This window comes from Ahaetulla prasina, chromosome 2 (genome assembly GCF_028640845.1).
Source record: "Ahaetulla prasina isolate Xishuangbanna chromosome 2, ASM2864084v1, whole genome shotgun sequence".
NCBI classification, from domain to species: domain Eukaryota; kingdom Metazoa; phylum Chordata; class Lepidosauria; order Squamata; family Colubridae; genus Ahaetulla; species Ahaetulla prasina.
Window position 1 is genome coordinate 100,859,141 of NC_080540.1, and position 17,791 is coordinate 100,876,931.

At 42.3% G+C, this 17,791-nt stretch overlaps 1 protein-coding gene across 1 annotated transcript in view; it reads left to right on the forward strand.

Moving 5' to 3' along the window:
* The first annotated feature begins 890 nt into the window (after positions 1-890).
* The window catches only part of KCTD16 (potassium channel tetramerization domain containing 16), a 197,672-nt gene continuing 180,771 nt past the window's right edge, over positions 891-17,791 (forward strand). Inside the window, exon 1 of the mRNA XM_058173236.1 lies at positions 891-1,722. Coding sequence (XP_058029219.1) covers positions 891-1,722 — 832 coding nt within the window. The remainder of the gene's footprint in view (positions 1,723-17,791) is intronic.

Consider the following 17,791-nt stretch of genomic DNA (forward strand, 5'->3'; position numbering starts at 1 on the left):
CTGGGCTTTCTGCAAGTCATCAAAACCAAATTTCTCTCCCCTCCTAAAGGATCCTGACTTTGGGATGTATGTTGTTTTGTCTGTTCTGCCTCGTCTCTTGCTACACGGCTCTATTTCTCGTCAGTGCCTATTCCTGGTTAACTTTTGCATGTGTGGGTTTAACTCTTAACTTCTGTCTGGATCTTGCCAAATGGACTCAGCTTATCTTCTCTGAGCCTTTTCCTGTTTGGATTTGCTGCTTCTCTAGTTTCAACCTACCACGATGTTGCTTCTGGAACTGCTTAGAAAATGTTGTTGCTTCCTCTCAGAAGAACTGCATGCAGCAGCGTAACCAAGGTAAGGAGATTCTCATCTCCTTTAAATGAGAATCGTGGGCAACATGAAATGTGCAGGGCTCAGTTAATGCCTTTTCTGACAGGCAAAGAAATCCAAAGGAACAAAAAAAAAAAAAAAAGGATGCAATAAGAAAATGTTCCCTTAAAGGGGTGACTTGTGGAGCTTTCGTAACTCAAATGCTTTTTGTTCTTTCAATCTTTTTCTCCATGCATAGGGGGATAATGATTTTCTATTTTTCTTCTTATTCAACAGGCTTGTGAATAACAGGGATCGTGGGTTGATCATACTGTTTTGGGCTTTAGTGGAAGATTATTTGATTGCATCTTGTGACCCGAGCTTTCTTCATCCACCAGTTTTTATGATCATCCTTTCTAGAAAAACTGAAAAAAAATTCCACATCTTCCTTTCCATTTTTCCCTCCCTACCATCCCACAGATACCAGGCTCCTTAAATGTTAGGAGATCCTTGGGGGGACGGATCTCTGCGCCTTGTTGAAACCTTGGGTGTCAGTAGGAGCTCTGCCATAACTTTTGGTTGGTTCGTTTGAAAGTACCATGGCCTTGAGTGGAAACTGCAGAACTTACCTCCCTCCTAGAGAACAAGCAACTGCTGCACATCCCTTCCCAGAGGTGATAGAACTGAATGTGGGGGGCCAGGTTTACTTCACTCGCCTCTCCACATTAACAGGCCTTCCTCACTCCCTGCTTTGGAAAATGTTCACCTCCAAAAAAGAGACAGCCAATGACCTGGCCAAAGATTCCAAAGGAAGGATTTTCATTGATCGAGATGGCTTCCTATTCCGTTACATTCTGGACTATCTCAGGGACAAGCAGGTGGTCCTGCCCGACCATTTTCCAGAGCGAGGAAGGCTCAAGAGGGAAGCCGAGTACTTTCAGCTTCCAGATTTGGTCAAACTCCTGACGCCAGATGAGATCAAGCAAAGCCCTGATGATTATTGCCATAGTGACTATGAGGAAGTTTCCCAAAGCAGTGACACAAGAATATGCGCCCCTTCATCTCTCATGGCCTCGGATAGGAAGTGGGGCTTCATTACCATTGGCTACAGAGGTTCATGCTCCATGGGCAGGGAGACCCAAGCAGATGCCAAATTCAGAAGAGTCCCGAGGATTTTGGTTTGTGGCAGGATTGCTCTAGTCAAAGAAGTTTTTGGAGAAAGTTTGAATGAAAGCAGAGACCCAGACCGAGCTCCTGATAGATACACTTCTAGGTTCTACCTGAAGTTCAGGCACCTGGAACGGGCTTTTGATATGTTGTCAGAATGTGGATTCCACATGGTAGCCTGCAATTCTTCTGTGACGGCTTCTTTTGTCAATCAGTACACTGATGATAAAGTGTGGTCCAGCTACACAGAATATGTCTTTTATCGTAAGTACAAACGATGTCTGATATTGGTTCAGTTTGCTTGAAGTCTGTTTCTTTTGAGGGCCCCCTTTCTAGTTCGTATGAGGCTCACCGTCTGTGCTTTTAACTTGAGTTTTTATTCTAGGAAAACAGGGTCCAAGGGGGATAAGTTTAGAACAAGTCTTTTCAGCACAGATTAATTGAAAATTCAGGGGTATGATCTTGGCTAGGTGGCAGCACAGACTGCCAGAATTTCTGGATCCTCCTTATGTCCAACCCACATTCAAAGACAAATACAGAGAAACTGCTATCTCTTTTGTGTTAACTATTAATTGGATTGTCTGATGTGTTATCTGAGAATTCACTTGGTACAATCAGGGCTCACAAAAAGGAACTGCTGATTTAATTACGGCAAATTTTCAAATGTGATTTAATGTGGGGGTTTGGCATAATCACGCCCAGTTAGCAAAAGCATCTGTCAACAATTTAACTTGCTTTCATGCAGAAGAAGGAAGTAAAATCTACTCATTCCATCCCTTTTCAAATAGGATCCTTTTTCTTAAAAATAAACATTTTAAAATAGTAACTGGTTGCTGAAGAATGACATTCCAATAATAATTCTGACATAAGGATCATTGCTATTTTGCTGACTTTTTAAGGAGTCTCATCAGTTTTAGTATCTGGTATAATGTTTTGCCATTTCTGAACATTCTGCTGGTTGTTTTTTTTTTGGACAACAATATAGTATTCGACTACTGTACAAGTACTTGCATAGATTTGATCCTCATCAAAATAAGATTTTCAGTTTCTGTGAACACCAATATGAAATTGAATTGCTTTTCCCTGTTACTCTGCATTTAAATGAGTGCTTATAGTAGTTTTGAAAAGTAATGCAGACATTGCAATGTTGCTCTTATTATGGTTCAGTAATAAATGCTAATACTTGAATTAGTGACTGAATTGGAAATGTAATTTATAGGGATGCTTATGTTAGGAAACTTTATGGCATGTTTTATATTAAAATACTTAATGTGCTGTAATGTTAATTTATTTAAAACACCTTTTTTTGCTAAAATACTCTGATCCACCCTATTTTTGAAAATAATGGACAAAAAACAACGTTAACTATATATGATTGTATGAGGACAAAAACAGAATGTTAGCTATATATGATTGTACATCGTTGATTATTGGTGTTTTTGCTTGTTTTAGAAGAGCTGGATTTCTTCTTCGTACTTGTATTGGGAAAATCAGAAAACATTAGAGATTGCCAATGTCGTAGTTAAAATCAATGATATTCATGCTGTTAATTAGCTTCTCATTTTCCTTTTGGATTGTTGTTTAAATTTTAGTATTTTTTTCTGTTTTTTTTTTAATATTGAGGTTTTTTTAATCTATATGAAACATGGTCATCGGGGTCTCAAAGTATGGTGATGACTTTAAATCGTATCATCAGATTCAGAAGATGAAGTATTGATGTCGGAACAATGTCTCGATGCCAATTAACAAAGGCTGAAATCCTATTAAATGGAAATAGATTGCACTGCTGGCTCATAGGTCCATGATTTGTATAGGTCTATGACTCTGGATGATGTATACTCCTGTCCCTCAAAAACAACAACAACAACAAAAAAAAAGTCCCCTAGCTTTGATGCACCATTGGATTCATCTCTGTGATTCAGAATAGCATCAGTGGCCCAAAGTCCATTTGGTCAGCTCTAGCAGATTTAACACCTCTGATCTCCCTGGATCTTGAACAGGAGTGTCCCCAATGCTCCATATTTTGGTAACTTTCCATTTAGATTATTCACAATACATCAAGGGATCTGCATGCAATGAGTTCTAGAAAATGATTGCAAAGTTGCAGCTGATACCTTACTTGGAACACTTTTTGACTAGAACATTTTGATGCTAAACTGGTAAAGCAACATTAAAACTCTAACATTAATTTTAATGATGTACAGGGGTTTTAACAGTTTAGGAACTCATACCAAGGGGAATCCTCTTATAGTATGGTATGTATGTTGGTAGGTAGTGATGTGATATTAGCAGCAGGGTTGTTAAGCATGTATATTGTATTATACATGGGCACAAGAGATGACGATTTCAGTTATGGCATCCATAGCTATAGTACATTGGTTGCACGTGAGTTTCAAATATTGACACCAAATCCTAAAATGGCTCAAAAGAACGCAAATAGCTGAAAGACCACTTCTTCTAGTACCAGTACACCAATTAAGAGACAACTGCTTAGGATCCAAAAGTCTAGTGGCTGGGAGTAGATACCGTAGTAGTACTTCATTTATGGAACTCTCTTAAAGGAAATATTTCGTTCAGAGCATATCACCCAGGCATATTTCTATAGATGATTTTATTTATGTTTTTGTTTCTGTATAAAACAAAACTGAGCTTGTTTTGTTTTACACAAAAAACAAAAGCTTCTCTGAGATAAAGAACGATGCTTATATAAGTAAGATTTACTTATTAATAACTTTCATAATGACCTTTCTGTTTAAACGTTAAAAGCGGTTCTTCTCTTGCCCCATTCTTTGAAATATGTGACTTGTAGAACAAATAATTGTTTTGATCAGTTTTTGCACTGCTCTCACACAGAAACCAGCATGGTATAGGTATGCACTTTTGGATGTTTGGTACTATAATTCACATCATCATTGATGATTGATGGTGCTAGTGTTGCAACTTGTCACTTGGTGTCACGAAATAGATGGGCTTTCTCTGACTAATCTATCTCCCTCTAAGTCATCAATGCAAGGACGTAGTCATACTTGGATTTAAGACTTTTCTTCATTTTTCTTTTTCCTTACTCTTATATCCCTCTTTTCCTCTATGGCTCTAAAGGTAGCCTCTCTGTGATGACCTCACAATTTATCTGTACAATGATAATATGGAATATAAGGTTGGTTGAGATATAGGGACTAAGTTTTAGTAGTAAGTTTCGAAAGCACATAAAAATGCAAGTAGAAAAAATAGGGACCACCTTTGATGGGAAGGTAACAGTGTTCTGTGCACCTTTGGCGTTGAGTCATGCCAGGCACATGACCACGGAGACGTCTTCGGACAGCGCTGGCTCTTCGGCTTTGAAACGGAGATGAGCACCACCCCCTAGAGTCAGCAACGTATGTGCGAGGGAAACCTTTACCTTTACCTTTAGTAATTCAGAGGATTCCATCTGGGAACCCTAATCCCAGCCTAATTCTCTAAGCCAGGGGGTCTCCAGACTTGGCAACTTATATTTTTTATTTATTTTTATTTATTTTGTCACACAGTATATATAAGCATAAGCATGAAATAACTATCCAATATATAAGCATATATATAAGCATAAGTATGTAATAACTATATTAATTGAATATAATGAAAGGAAACAATAGGACAGGAACGGTAGGCACGCTTGTGCTCTTATGCACGCCCCTTACAGACGTCTTAGGAATGGGGTGAGGTCAATAGTAGACAGTTTTTGATTAAAGCTTTGGGGATTTTGGGAAGAGACCAAAAGAGTCAGGTAGTGTGCTCCAAGTATTTACAACTTTTTTACTGAAGTCATATTTTTTCAATCAAGATTGGAGCGGTTAACATTAAGCTTAAATCTATTGTGTGCTCGTATATTGTTGCAATTGAAGCTGAAGTAGTCTTCAACAGGAAGGACATTGTAATAGAAGATTTATTTATTTATTTATTTATTTATTTATTTGATTTCTATACCGCCCTTCTCCTGAAGGACTCAGGGCGGTGTACAGGCAAGAATAAAACAGACGGTACAATATACAAATTTAAAATGCAGTTAAAAAACTTATTTTAAAATTGGCCTGAGAAGTAAAATATATAATAAGCTAAAAAACCCCATTTAAAATTAATTTCTAAGAATTTAAAAATTTGTTAAAATCAATTTAAGCCAGCCCCGCGCGAATAAAAAGATGTGTCTTCAGTTCGCGACGGAATGTCCGAAGGTCAGGTATTTGGCGTAAACCCGGGGGAAGTTCGTTCCAGAGGGTGGGAGCCCCCACAGAGAAGGACCTTCCCCTGGGGGCCGCCAGACGAGATTCTATGAGTTAAACTCTGGTCATGTCGAAGATGGCAGAGTTCTAAGTTTTCTAAGCCCAGGATTTCAAGTCTGGTGGCATAAGGTATTTTGTTGTATTCAGAGGAGTGGAGAACTCTTCTTGTAAAATATTTCTGGACACGTTCAATTGTATTGATGTCTGAAATGTGGTATGGGTTCCAGACAGGCGAGCTGTATTCAAGAATTGGTCTGGCAAATGTTTTATATGCTCTGGTTAGTAGTGCAGTGTTTCTGGAGAAGAAGCTACGCAAGATTAAGTTTACAACTCTTAGGGCCTTTTTTGCGATGTAGTTGCAGTGGGCTTTGGCACTTAGATCATTTGATATGAAAACTCCAAGATCTTTAACAGGGTGGGGGTCATCTGTAAGGTAATGTTCCTTGAGCTTGTACTTAGTGTTTAGATTCTTTTTTCCAATGTGTGAGACTGAGCATTTCTGGTTGACAAGTTTTAGACCATTCTGACACAAAATCAAGGTCTTTTTGAAGGGTAGCTGTATTGTTGGTGGTGTTAAATAGTTTGACATCGTCAGCAAAGAGAACACAATTACTTATAATATGGTCACAGAGATCATTAATGTATAATATGAAGAGCGCTGGTCCAAGAATGCTGCCTTGGGGAACGCCCCTTTTGACAGGAACAGGATTTGATAGAGCACTGCCAGTTTTGACCACTTGTTGTCTGTTTGACAGGAAAGCTGTTATCCAATTGTGGAGGGGTCCTGAGATGCCGTAGGATTTTAGTTTTAGGAGGAGTTTATCATGTACCACTGAGTCAAGAGCTTTACAGAAGTCTATGTAAATTGCATCTATTGCTTTGCCTTGGTCAAGATTTGTAGTCCATATGTTTTTGCAGTGAAGAAGTTGTAAATTACGTGATAAATTTTTTCTGAAACCAAATTGTTTATTAGAGAGTAGGTTGTTTGTTTCTAGGTGGAGGGTAATGGATTGGTTGATGATAGATTCCATTACTTTGCAGGTGACGCCTCATAGAGAGATTGGTCTGTAATTTTCAACTAGGCTGGGGTCTCCTTTTTTGAAGACAGGGATGACCGTGGCTAGTGACCAAAGTTTGGGAGGGGAACTGGTCATGAAAGCTTTTTCACTTTATGCTTAACTTTAAGACATGTGGACTTCAACTCCCAGAATTCCTCAGCCAGCTTTGAAGCACTCTAAGTGCTCTAAGCACTCAATCATTAAATCTGGATCTCCCTAATTCCAGCCTAATTCTCTAAGCACTCAATCATTCATTGGAAAAGGAACATTTTATAACAATCATAATTGTTGCGAAACTTTTCAGTTAGGTCTCAGACTGGGAGTCATAGTACAGAACCAGTATTGATCATGTTTATTGATGACTTCTATGAGAACTGTGATATAGTGGTGGTGCATTTGTTCTGGTTCTCCTTTATCTTTCAGCAACTTTTGATACTATTGATTGTGGTATCCTTCTGGACATAAAGTGGAGATCAGGAGTGGGAGGCACAGTATTGGGTTTCTTCTTTTTTTTCACAGCTGGTTCTAGTTGATGTTGGTGTTGACTGGCAGGAGTGGTTGCAACTGAGGCCCCTGATTTGTGGGTGCCATAAGACTTGATTTGTATTATCAATTTGCTATCAATATCCTGTTCCTTGGGATGATTAAGTGCTATTTGTTTGGATCTAGATGAGAAGAAACAGACTTAAACGCCACTCTGGAAAGACCAAGTCAGTTTATGTTTTTTGTTCTCTGTATCAAGCTTTACTATTTTTAATTCTAAATGGGATGGTGCCCCTTCAGATACGTTGGTTCCGTCCCAGGCGCCTGATGGACCCGGATGGGTTCCGGACGGAGCTTGGGCCATTTCCTGAGGGTCTGGCTCACGGCTCGGTTGAGGAACTTGTTGCGGCCTGGGAACGGGCCGCGGCGGGGGCCTTAGACCGTGTCGTGCCTTTGCGGCCTCTGACCCGGCGCAGGTCCCAACCGGCTCCTTGGTTCTCCGAGGAGCTGAGAGGGATGAAGCGCCGGAGAAGACGCCTAGAGAGCTCCTGGAGGTCTAGCCGTTCAGAAGCTGATCGGACACTAGTGAAGTCCTATACTAGGACTTACCTAGTGGCATTGAGGGAAGCGAGGCGTAGCTACGCCTCCTCCCTCATTGCATCGGCAGATAACCGCCCAGCCGCCCTGTTTGGTGACCCGCTCCCTCCTACACCAGGGGGCGGGATGACCCGATGCAGGGACGTGCTGAGGAGTTTAACGGTTATCTATATGATAAAATCGTTCAACCGGGATGGTTTGGACCAAGATTGCGGTGATACGGGTGAGACGGCTGAGGTGGTCTTGGTGACATTTTATGGGATGAGTTTGACCCTGTTGCTCCGAGGACATGGACAGGTTGTTGGGGAGGCTGAATGCCACCACATGTTTACTGGACCCGTGCCCTCCTGGTTGGTGCTGGCCACGCAGGAGGTGACCGAGGCTGGCTCCAGGCGATTCTGGCGCTTCTTTGGTGGAGGTGTCTTTCCGGCCGCCTTGAAAGAGGCGGTGGTGAGGCCCTCCTCAAGAAGCCTTCCTGGACCCGGCTGTTTTAGGTAATTATCGTCCGGTCTCCAACCTTCGCTTCGCGGCGAAGGTTGTTGAGAGTATGGTGGCATATCAGTTTCCCTTACACCTGGATGAAACTGTCTATCTAGACCCGTTCCAGTCCGGTTTCCGGCCCGGTTACAGCACGGAGACGGCTTTGGTCGCGTTGGTGGATGATCTCTGGAGGGCCAGGGATAGGGGTTGTTCCTCTGCCCTGGTCCTATTAGACCTCTCAGCGGCTTCGATACCATTGACCATGGTATCCTGCTGCGCCGGTTGGAGGATTGGGAGTGGGAGGCACCGTTTGCGGTGGTTCTCCTCCTATCTCTCCGACCGGTCGCAGTCGGTGTTGACAGGGGGGCAGAGGTCGGCCCCGGGGCCCCTCACTTGTGGGGTGCCGCAGGGATCGATCCTCTCGCCCCTTCTGTTCAACATCTACATGAAGCCGCTGGGTGAGATCATCAGTGGGTTCGGTGTGAGGTACCAGCTGTACGCGGATGACACCCAGCTGTACTTTTCCACACCGGACCACCCCAACGAAGCTATCGAAGTGCTGTCCCGGTGCCTGGAGGCCGTACGGGTCTGGATGGGGAGAAACAGGCTCAAGCTCAATCCCTCCAAGACAGAGTGGCTGTGGATGCCGGCATCCCGGTACAGTCAGCTAAATCCGCGGCTGACCATCGGTGGCGAGTCATTGGCCCCGATGGAGAGGGTGCGCAACTTAGGCGTCCTCCTGGATGAACGGCTGTCTCTAGAAGATCATTTGACGGCCGTCTCCAGGAGAGCGTTCTACCAGGTTCGCCTGGTGCGCCAGTTGCGCCCCTTTCTGGACCGGGAGGCCCTTTGCACGGTCACTCACGCCCTTGTGACGTCTCGCCTGGATTACTGCGCTCTCTACATGGGGCTTCCTTGAAGGGCATCCGGAGGCTGCAGTTAGTTCAGAATGCGGCTGCGCGGGTGATAGAGGAGCCTCGTGGCTCCGCATAACACCCATCCTGCGCAGGCTGCACTGGCTACCTGTGGCCTTCGGGTGCGCTTCAAGGTTTTGGTGACCACCTTTAAAGCGCTCCATGGCATAGGGCCGGGTTATCACGGGACCGCCTACTGCGACCAGATACCTCTCACCGACCCGTGCGCTCTCACAGAGAGGGACTCCTCAGGGTGCCGTCAGCTAGGCAGTGTCGGTTGGCGACGCCCAGGGGAAGGGCCTTCTCTGTGGGGGCTCCCACCCTCTGGAACGAACTCCCCCCAGGACTCCGTCAACTTCCTGACCTTCGAACCTTCCGTCGCGAGCTCAAGACACATTTATTCATCTGTGCAGGACTGGCTTAGATTTTTAAATTTAGAGGGGTTTTAAATTGATTTTAATATTTATATTTGATATTTATATTTCTATTTTTAATAATTCGGGTGCTAGAATAAGTTTTTTAAGGATTATTTTAATTTGTATATTGATATTGATGTTTTATATGCCTGTAAACCGCCCTGAGTCCTTTGGGAGATAGGGCGGTATATAAATTCGAATAATAAAAATAAAAATAAAATAAAATAAACTAGTATGGAATTTGGGGTTGTCCTAGACTCAAAGCCTCTACTTAAAGAGCAGGTGACTGCTGTTGCTGGGGTGGGTGGGGACTTCTGAAATACATTTGGTGTGACAGTTACATCCTTTCCTGGACTGGGAATACAATCCAATGGTCACTCACATCTTCGTCAACTTTTATGTAGACTATTGCAATGTGCAAGGTTGCAATGCCATTTGGAAGCTGCAGCTGATCCAGAAGAGTGGTGTGGACAGAGCTGTTATCCATGTGAGCAATTGCTTTCTAGTCAGCTGGTAAGTACAATTAAAGGTGCTGGTTGTGATCTATAAAACCCTTCTTGGCATAGTACCTATTTACCTGAGGGACCACCAGTCTTCCATTCGTTCTGCCCAATAAGATCCAATAAGATCTGACAAAGTGGATATACTCCAGGTCCCATCTTTAAGTCAGTGTCATCTAATAGAACTTAGGTGGATACCTTTATTCTACCTGATCTCCCCTCTGGGATACGATTCTTGCAAAGGTTTGAGTTGTCCCAGCCCTGCTGTTTTGGAAGACTTATCTGTTCCCCCAGGTGCCAGGCAACGTGTGCTGCTGTGACAATTTTATTGATGTGTTACTTGCCTAGTTATCAGTTTCCCTTATTTCTATTGTTTTAGATTCTTTTTATATCTCATATGCCACCCAGAGTTGCTCTGAGTTGAATGGCCCATACATCACATTTATCAATCAGTCAGTAAATTAATAATTGGAATGGGATTTGAGGGTCATAAAAATTGCTGTAGACTGCTCATCCTTGTAGATCAGAGTAGTATATAAAAGGCTGCTGCTTGTTTATTTGTTGAGAAGAATTATAAAATTCTAAACCTCAGTATCAGTTTCTGTGTACCAATAATTCTGTTTGTGGTGTAAAGGTTTGCTGAAGGTCAGCATTCCAATTCCAAATGATGTTTGTCAGGACCAAGGAGTTAAATGCTCTTATCATGCTCTATTTATTGACAAATTGTGGATGGACACTCTACACTCATATTTATATATTACCTTTTTTTAAATATTACCTTAATATGAGGATGAGGTCATTCCGATTTTCAGGGTGGGTTGAACATTGACATTCTGGTTTAAGTGTTATCTTAGTATTTCATATTTCTTAAACATAACACAGATTCATGCTGGCCATTTTATATGTTAATGACTGTATCCCTTTCTGACTGCATGGACTGACAGTGGTGGCAGCAGCAGGTGGCAGTGGCAGCGGGAGCTGGGGGTGGGGATGGTTACCAGCATGCAACCTAATCATGCGCAGGCGCAAATGGAGCTTTCAGCACTCACCACTGCTTTGGCAGCCTGGTTCCCAGTGGTCCATGGACTGATACCAGTCCACGAACTGGGGGTTGGGGACCCCAGTCTTAATGTACCCTTTCATTCAACTGATAATATTTGCTACATTTTAAAAAATTTTCTATACTATTTTTGTAGTCTTATTTTGAACCGAACAGTACCTATACAATATACTGTACAACATAGTATCTCACAAGGGGGCATCTAAGGCATGATTTCCTTGAGGACCGCATCAGAGTTGTGTTTGACCTCGGGGGCCTGGATATATGTGGACAGGATGGGTATGGCTAGAGTGGGCATGGCCAGCTCAATGTTACTCATGTCGGAACGCCTGTGGTAGTCCGAGTGCTCTGCCCATGAAAATAGGCTCCCGAGCTCCGTTTTCGGTTGTGATGGCCTCCTACAACCCTCTGCCAGTGAAAACGGAGCTTGGGAGGACCACATGTGGCCCTCCTGAGCTCCATTTATGCTGGCATAGGCACAGTTGGCTGGTCCTTCACTGTTTCCAGGGTGGCCCCGTGGACCATATCTAAGCACCTCAGGGGCCGGATCCAGCCTGTAGGCCTTGAGTTTGACATCCCTGATCTAAGGGATCAATCTGTTTTCCCCTATTAGACCAGACTAGAACTGCCTCCTTAGGAAGGAGCAAGATCATTGTAGAACAGTGCCTTTAATCCCAAACCCTTGCAGACAATCCAGAAGGATGCTGTGAACAACGGCATCACAGGCTGCACTTCCTCTATTCAGCTTCCACAAAAGATCCAGGGGATCAATTTAGTTCATATTTAAAGAAATTTAATATGCTAGAGACAACTAGGTTTTACTCTGATCAGTGGATCCAAATTGATTAATTCTTCTTTATATAATATGTGGACACTCAGAAATTTGGCTCCTATGAAATCAGTGGGTGTCACAAGAACCCACTTTGGGCAGGACTCTGATGCAAAGCAGGAGAAGCTAGCTGGATCAGGAAATCTAAACACATAACAAAGTCCATATCCAGGCTCCAGCCCAAAGTTAAGTCAGGAGTCCCTTGAATCTAAACTTCCCAATTTGAGAATTCACGAAACAGGCACCTCTTGAACCCATTCTCCTTAGGAAGTACCCTTCTTAAGTTTCCTGAGAGTCTCCCAAATTGCATACCTACCAATTTTGTCCAGGAGAATGTTTTATCATGCCCTGAGTCAGATGTTAAGTCTCCTGAACCAGGGAAAGTGTGTGTGAAATCCATTAACCTGGATGAATTTTTGTGACAGAATGATGCTGGTGAAGTGCTGATGTAGTGCCTGTGGTAGAATTACAGTAAGAGGTCACTGCACAGAGATCTTGCTGTTAAAAGTATTATTTTTTCCTAGGGAAAAACATTATTTTTATTATTTTTTATTTATCAGATCGGAACACTGCTCAAGTCTCAATGCCTCTTGTTCCATGTGAGATTCTCTCTTATCCCTTCCATGGGTTCATGAATGTACATAACCAATGGCAACTTAGGATAAAATATCACTTCCCATCTTGCCAGTGTATGCAAAGCAACACTAGGGAGTGGTACATTTGCTCAAATAATTATACCTGGATACATCATACACACTGCTTCATAGTATTTGATTTTTGCTGAGATGCATCTTTGATACAAATATTTTTGAATCCCCTCTTGGACATCCTAGAATTTTATTTTGAAAATGTATAGAATGGTGAAAACCCCTTAACGTCAAATTTCAAAAACTCTGAGGACCAATAAAACTGACAGCTGGTTTTCTAATGGGACATTCCAGCTTCTTTACAGCTGCATATCCATAATTATTTAATTAGAGCTGCCAACTGTGCCTCTATAAGCATTAATTTATCAAGCTGTTGAGTTTAGGTTAATGGCCCGAAACAGTGGGAGGTGTTTCTAAAGCAACTACTTAGCAAAGACATTCTTTCCGATCGATTGAGGAACCTCCTATCCGGATGCAGAGGGAAGATAACCATCTGATTGAAAGATTTCTTACTTTTCAATGGAGAAGAGAGAAACCATTTTATTACATAATATCCTTCTTTTGTGAATTTTCTGTTTCTTTGAAGGCGGAAATACTGCATCCCGCATTCCCAGTATTCAGATGGATTAAGAAAAGTGACTGTGCAGATGTCTGGGGAGCAGCACAAAAGGGAGAAAGAGGGAGATCCTGTTTCTCTTCATGAAGGAGACAAGCAAATACCCCCAATTCCTGTGGGGGACTTGTGATTGCTTGTACTTGCAGATGCCACTAAAGGCAGCCAGCACAGCAAAACTATTTCTGCTTTGCTGGGTGAATGGCGATAAAGGAGATGCTGGGAAGCAAAAGCAAATGCATTCTGCGTGTTCAGGGCAACTGGGCTGTGCTCCAGTTTTAAACTAGGCTGTTAGAAGATTGTGGCTATGTGTATGTGTATGGAACAGACCTGTGGATTACAGTCTCTTTGTACAATAAAGGTTGAAACAGAGGATACAAGCTTGATGGACATGACCTTGTAGATGACCCTCACTTCGTCAAAGACCTTGAAGTTTTCATATCTAATGATCTAAGTGCCAACGCCCACTGCAACTACATCGCAAAAAAGGCTTTAAGAGTTGTAAACCTAATCTTACGTAGCTTCTTCTCCAGAAACACTAAACTACTAACCAGAGCATACAAAACATTTGTTAGACCAATTGTCGATTACAGCTTGCCTATCTGGAACCCACACTTCATTTCGGACATTAATAAAATTGAGCGTGTCCAGAAATATTTTACAAGAAGAGTTCTCCATTCCGCTGATCACAACAAAATACCTTATGCCACCAGACTTGAAATCCTGAGTTTAGAAAATTTAGAACTCCACCGCCTTCGGCATGACCTGAGTATAACTCATAAAATCATCTGCTACAATGTCCTTCCTGTCGAAGACTACTTCATCTTCAACCACAACAATACATGAGCACACAATAGATTTAAACTTAAAGTGAACCGCTCCAATCTTGATTGTAGAAAATATGACTTCAGTAACAGAATTGTAAATGCTTGGAATGCACTACCTGACTCTGTGGTCTCTTCCCAAAATCCCCAAAGCTTTAACCAAAGACTATCTACTGTTGACCTCACCCCATTCCTAAGAGGTCTGTAAGGGGCGTGCATAAGAGCACCAGCATGCTTACTGTTCCTGTCCTAATGTTCCCTTTGGTTGTATCCAATTCGTATGGTTATTTCATGCTTATACTTATATATATTGTTGTGTTTGACAAATAAATAAATAAAATAAAATAAAGACAATTCTGTGCTTCCTGTTAAATGGTCCAGCTTTCTCTGGATTGAGTAAATTCCCTATTAATTCTACATGGTGCCTCCCCCTCCTGTTTTGCTTTTCATTTATCTTCTTTTCTCTTTTCTGCTGCTCCTTTTTCATGAGAAGAAGTGCATTTTAGCCTCTTTCCCCCTTTTCAGTGTTCAAGATGCTACTTTGTTGTTGTTGCTGTTAGTTGCGAAGTTGTGTCTGACCCATTGTGACCCCATGGACAATGTTCCTCCAGGCCTTCCTGTCCTCTACCATCTCCCAGAGTCCATTTAAGCTCACGCCTACTGCTTCAGTGACTCCATCCAGCCACCTCATTCTCTGTCATCCCCTTCCTCTTTTGCCCTCAATATTTCCCAGCATTAGGCTCTTCTCCAGTGAGTCCTTCCTTCTCATTAGGAGGCCAAAGTATTTGAGTTTCATTTTCAGGATCTGGCCTTCTAAAGAGCAGTCAGGGTTGATCTCTTCTAGGACTGACCAGTTTGATCGCCTTGCAGTTCAAGGGACTCGCAGGAGTCTTCTCCAGCACCATAGTTTAAAGGCCTCAATTCTTTAGCATTCAGCCTTCCTTATGGTCCAACTTTCACAGCCATACATTGCAACTGGGAAAACCATAGCCTTGATTATGGATAGCCATAGTATTCACTTTGGTTGGCAAGATGATATCCCTGCTTTTTAGTATGTTGCCTTGGTTCTCTACAATTTCTCTAAAATCTGCTCTCGATATACAAAATTGTGGCATCGTGAAGGTGCAGGTTAGTTGATGATGTGAGTGAGGATATTGCCTGTTCCAAATGTGAATGCATTCTGGAAAATTTCTGTATGGAGGCCTCTCCCTATGTTGCTTTTACCACCTCTACTCTTCCTGGTGCAGGTAAAAGGCTGCACCAACAGCCTTAGCAGTGATGCTCTGAGCAGCACAGACTAACTTTGATTTTGATTTCCAAAAATGCCTTGGCATGATGCCAAGCTAATACTATTGTGGCATATTCAAGTCACTGGGGCAACCCAGATTAAAGTTCTGGGCTGGAAAAAGTGGAGTCCAAAAAGTTTTTCAGTAAGAGCTTTACAAAGATCTGTGGAACATCCCCACAGTATTAAAAATGCAGATTAATATGGGAAATGGGTGAAGCAGACTCATAAATCAAGACATGTGCTCCAGACCAAAAATGAGTTCCCTTTCTTTAACTTATTCCACATTTTCCATCACTTAGGAAAGGGGAAATGAAACAGTGCAAAGAGAGTGAAACAATGTAATATGGTTTGCAATGGTTCAATGGTTCAAGACACTGAGCTTTTCAACTGGAAAGCTGTCAGCCTAGATTTGATACCCGAGCACCACACAATAGAGTGAACTCCTGTTCCTGTTTTAGCTCCTAGCAGATTGAAAGCACACAAATGCAAGTAGGTTAATAGGTACCACTTTGGTGGAAAGATAACAGAGTTCTGTGCACCTTTAGCGCATAGCCATGCTGGCAACATGAACAGTGGTGGGTTGGTACCTGTTTGTCCTGGATTGGGCGAATTGGCAGTGACGGGAGGCTCTGCCCACCCGCCCAGATGCTTCTGCGCAGAAGTGTAAGGCATGCGTGCAAGCGAACCAGTAGCGACAGGTTTTGAAACCCACCCCTGCATATGACCAAGGGAAATGTCTTTGGACAACGCTGGCTTCCTCAGCCAAGAAATGGAGATGAGCACCACACCCTAGAATTAGTCATAACTGGACAGGGAAATCCTTACTTTTTACTTTAAAAGAGATTTGATGTGGCTCAACCAAATTACCACTGTGGAATCTGTCTTCCGAAAGCCTTATGGTGGCCCCCCCATATGCTCTTTTAAAAGAGAATAAGGCAAAGGGAAAAATAAGGCTGCCAATGATTAGAGGTAGCAAAGGTATCCTAGTTCCAAGGTGAATGAACCTCCCCTATGAATGCTAGTTTGAAAGATAGGTCCAAAAACACATGAAGTAGTTTAGGATGCACATGGTTAGCCATTGTGAGAATGCAGGAATAAATGGATTTGTTTTTTCTGTTCTTCACATTCATACTCTGCCACTCACCTAATGAGTCCAGACAGACCTGTACATAAATTTATCTATAATACCTGGAGACACTTTTTGAAGGCTATAGAAGGTCCTTTTTTAAAAAAAATGATGGATATTATTTCAGGCTTGTCTTGGCTTCATGACCACATATATAAGGATTTTGTGTAACTGTTTGGTTTTTAAAAAAACAAACTCCAGGACATCCATGGCTGTGGGGTGTAAATTAATTAACAGGCTTTCCAAGCCTTAAAATGACTAGCTACTTTGATTCGTTATTCAACCCCTAAGGAGATGGCCCCATTTCTCACCTTACTTTTCAACAAAGTGCATTTGGCTTGTTCATTCTGCTTCTCAAATCTGCTGTGAAATACGAAGAAATAGTTACGGTATACTCATCAAAGGTGCAGAGGTTCCAGTGAAAATACATTCCCTTAAGGAGAATCATAATGTGACGAACGCATGAGCCACCATCCCAAATGCTTGTGGAGACAGATTCGACTTTTAGAGCCCTCCCTCAGCATGGCTGGAATGTCAGCATAATATCATAGCAATAGCACTTAAGATTTATATACTACTTCATAGTGCTTTTAAAGCCCTCTCTCAGCAGTTTAAAGAGTCAGACCCAACAATCTGGGTCCTCATTTTTACCAACCTCGGAAAGATGGAAGGCTGAGTCAACCTTGAGCTGGTGAGATTTGAACTGCTGAACTGCAGCTAGCAGTCAGCTGAAGTTTATTTATTTATTTATTTATTTATTAGATTTTTATACCGCCCTTCTCCCGAAGGACTCAGGGCGGTTTACAGCCAATATAAAAACAATAACAGTGTACAATTAAAACAGAGAATTAAAAAACTTATTATATAATTGGCCAAAATTTAAAACGTTTAAAGCTAAACGTTAAACCCTTAAAATTCATATAAATTACAACCCCGGTTAAAATTGATATTTAAAATTTAGAAATTTAAAAAATTTAAGCCAGTCCCGCTCGAATAAATAAATGCATTTTCAGCTCGCGGCGGAAGGTCCGAAGGTCAGGCAATTGACGCAAACTAGGGGGGAGTTCGTTCCAGAGGGTAGGAGCCCCCACAGAGAAGGATCTTCCCCTGGGGGCCGCCAGCCGACATTGCTTGGCGGACGGCACCCTGAGAAGTAGCCTGCAGTGCTGCACTCTAACCACTGTGCCACCTCGGCTCTTCAGATCACAATAATATCATGATCTTTAAAAGAAATGACATAGT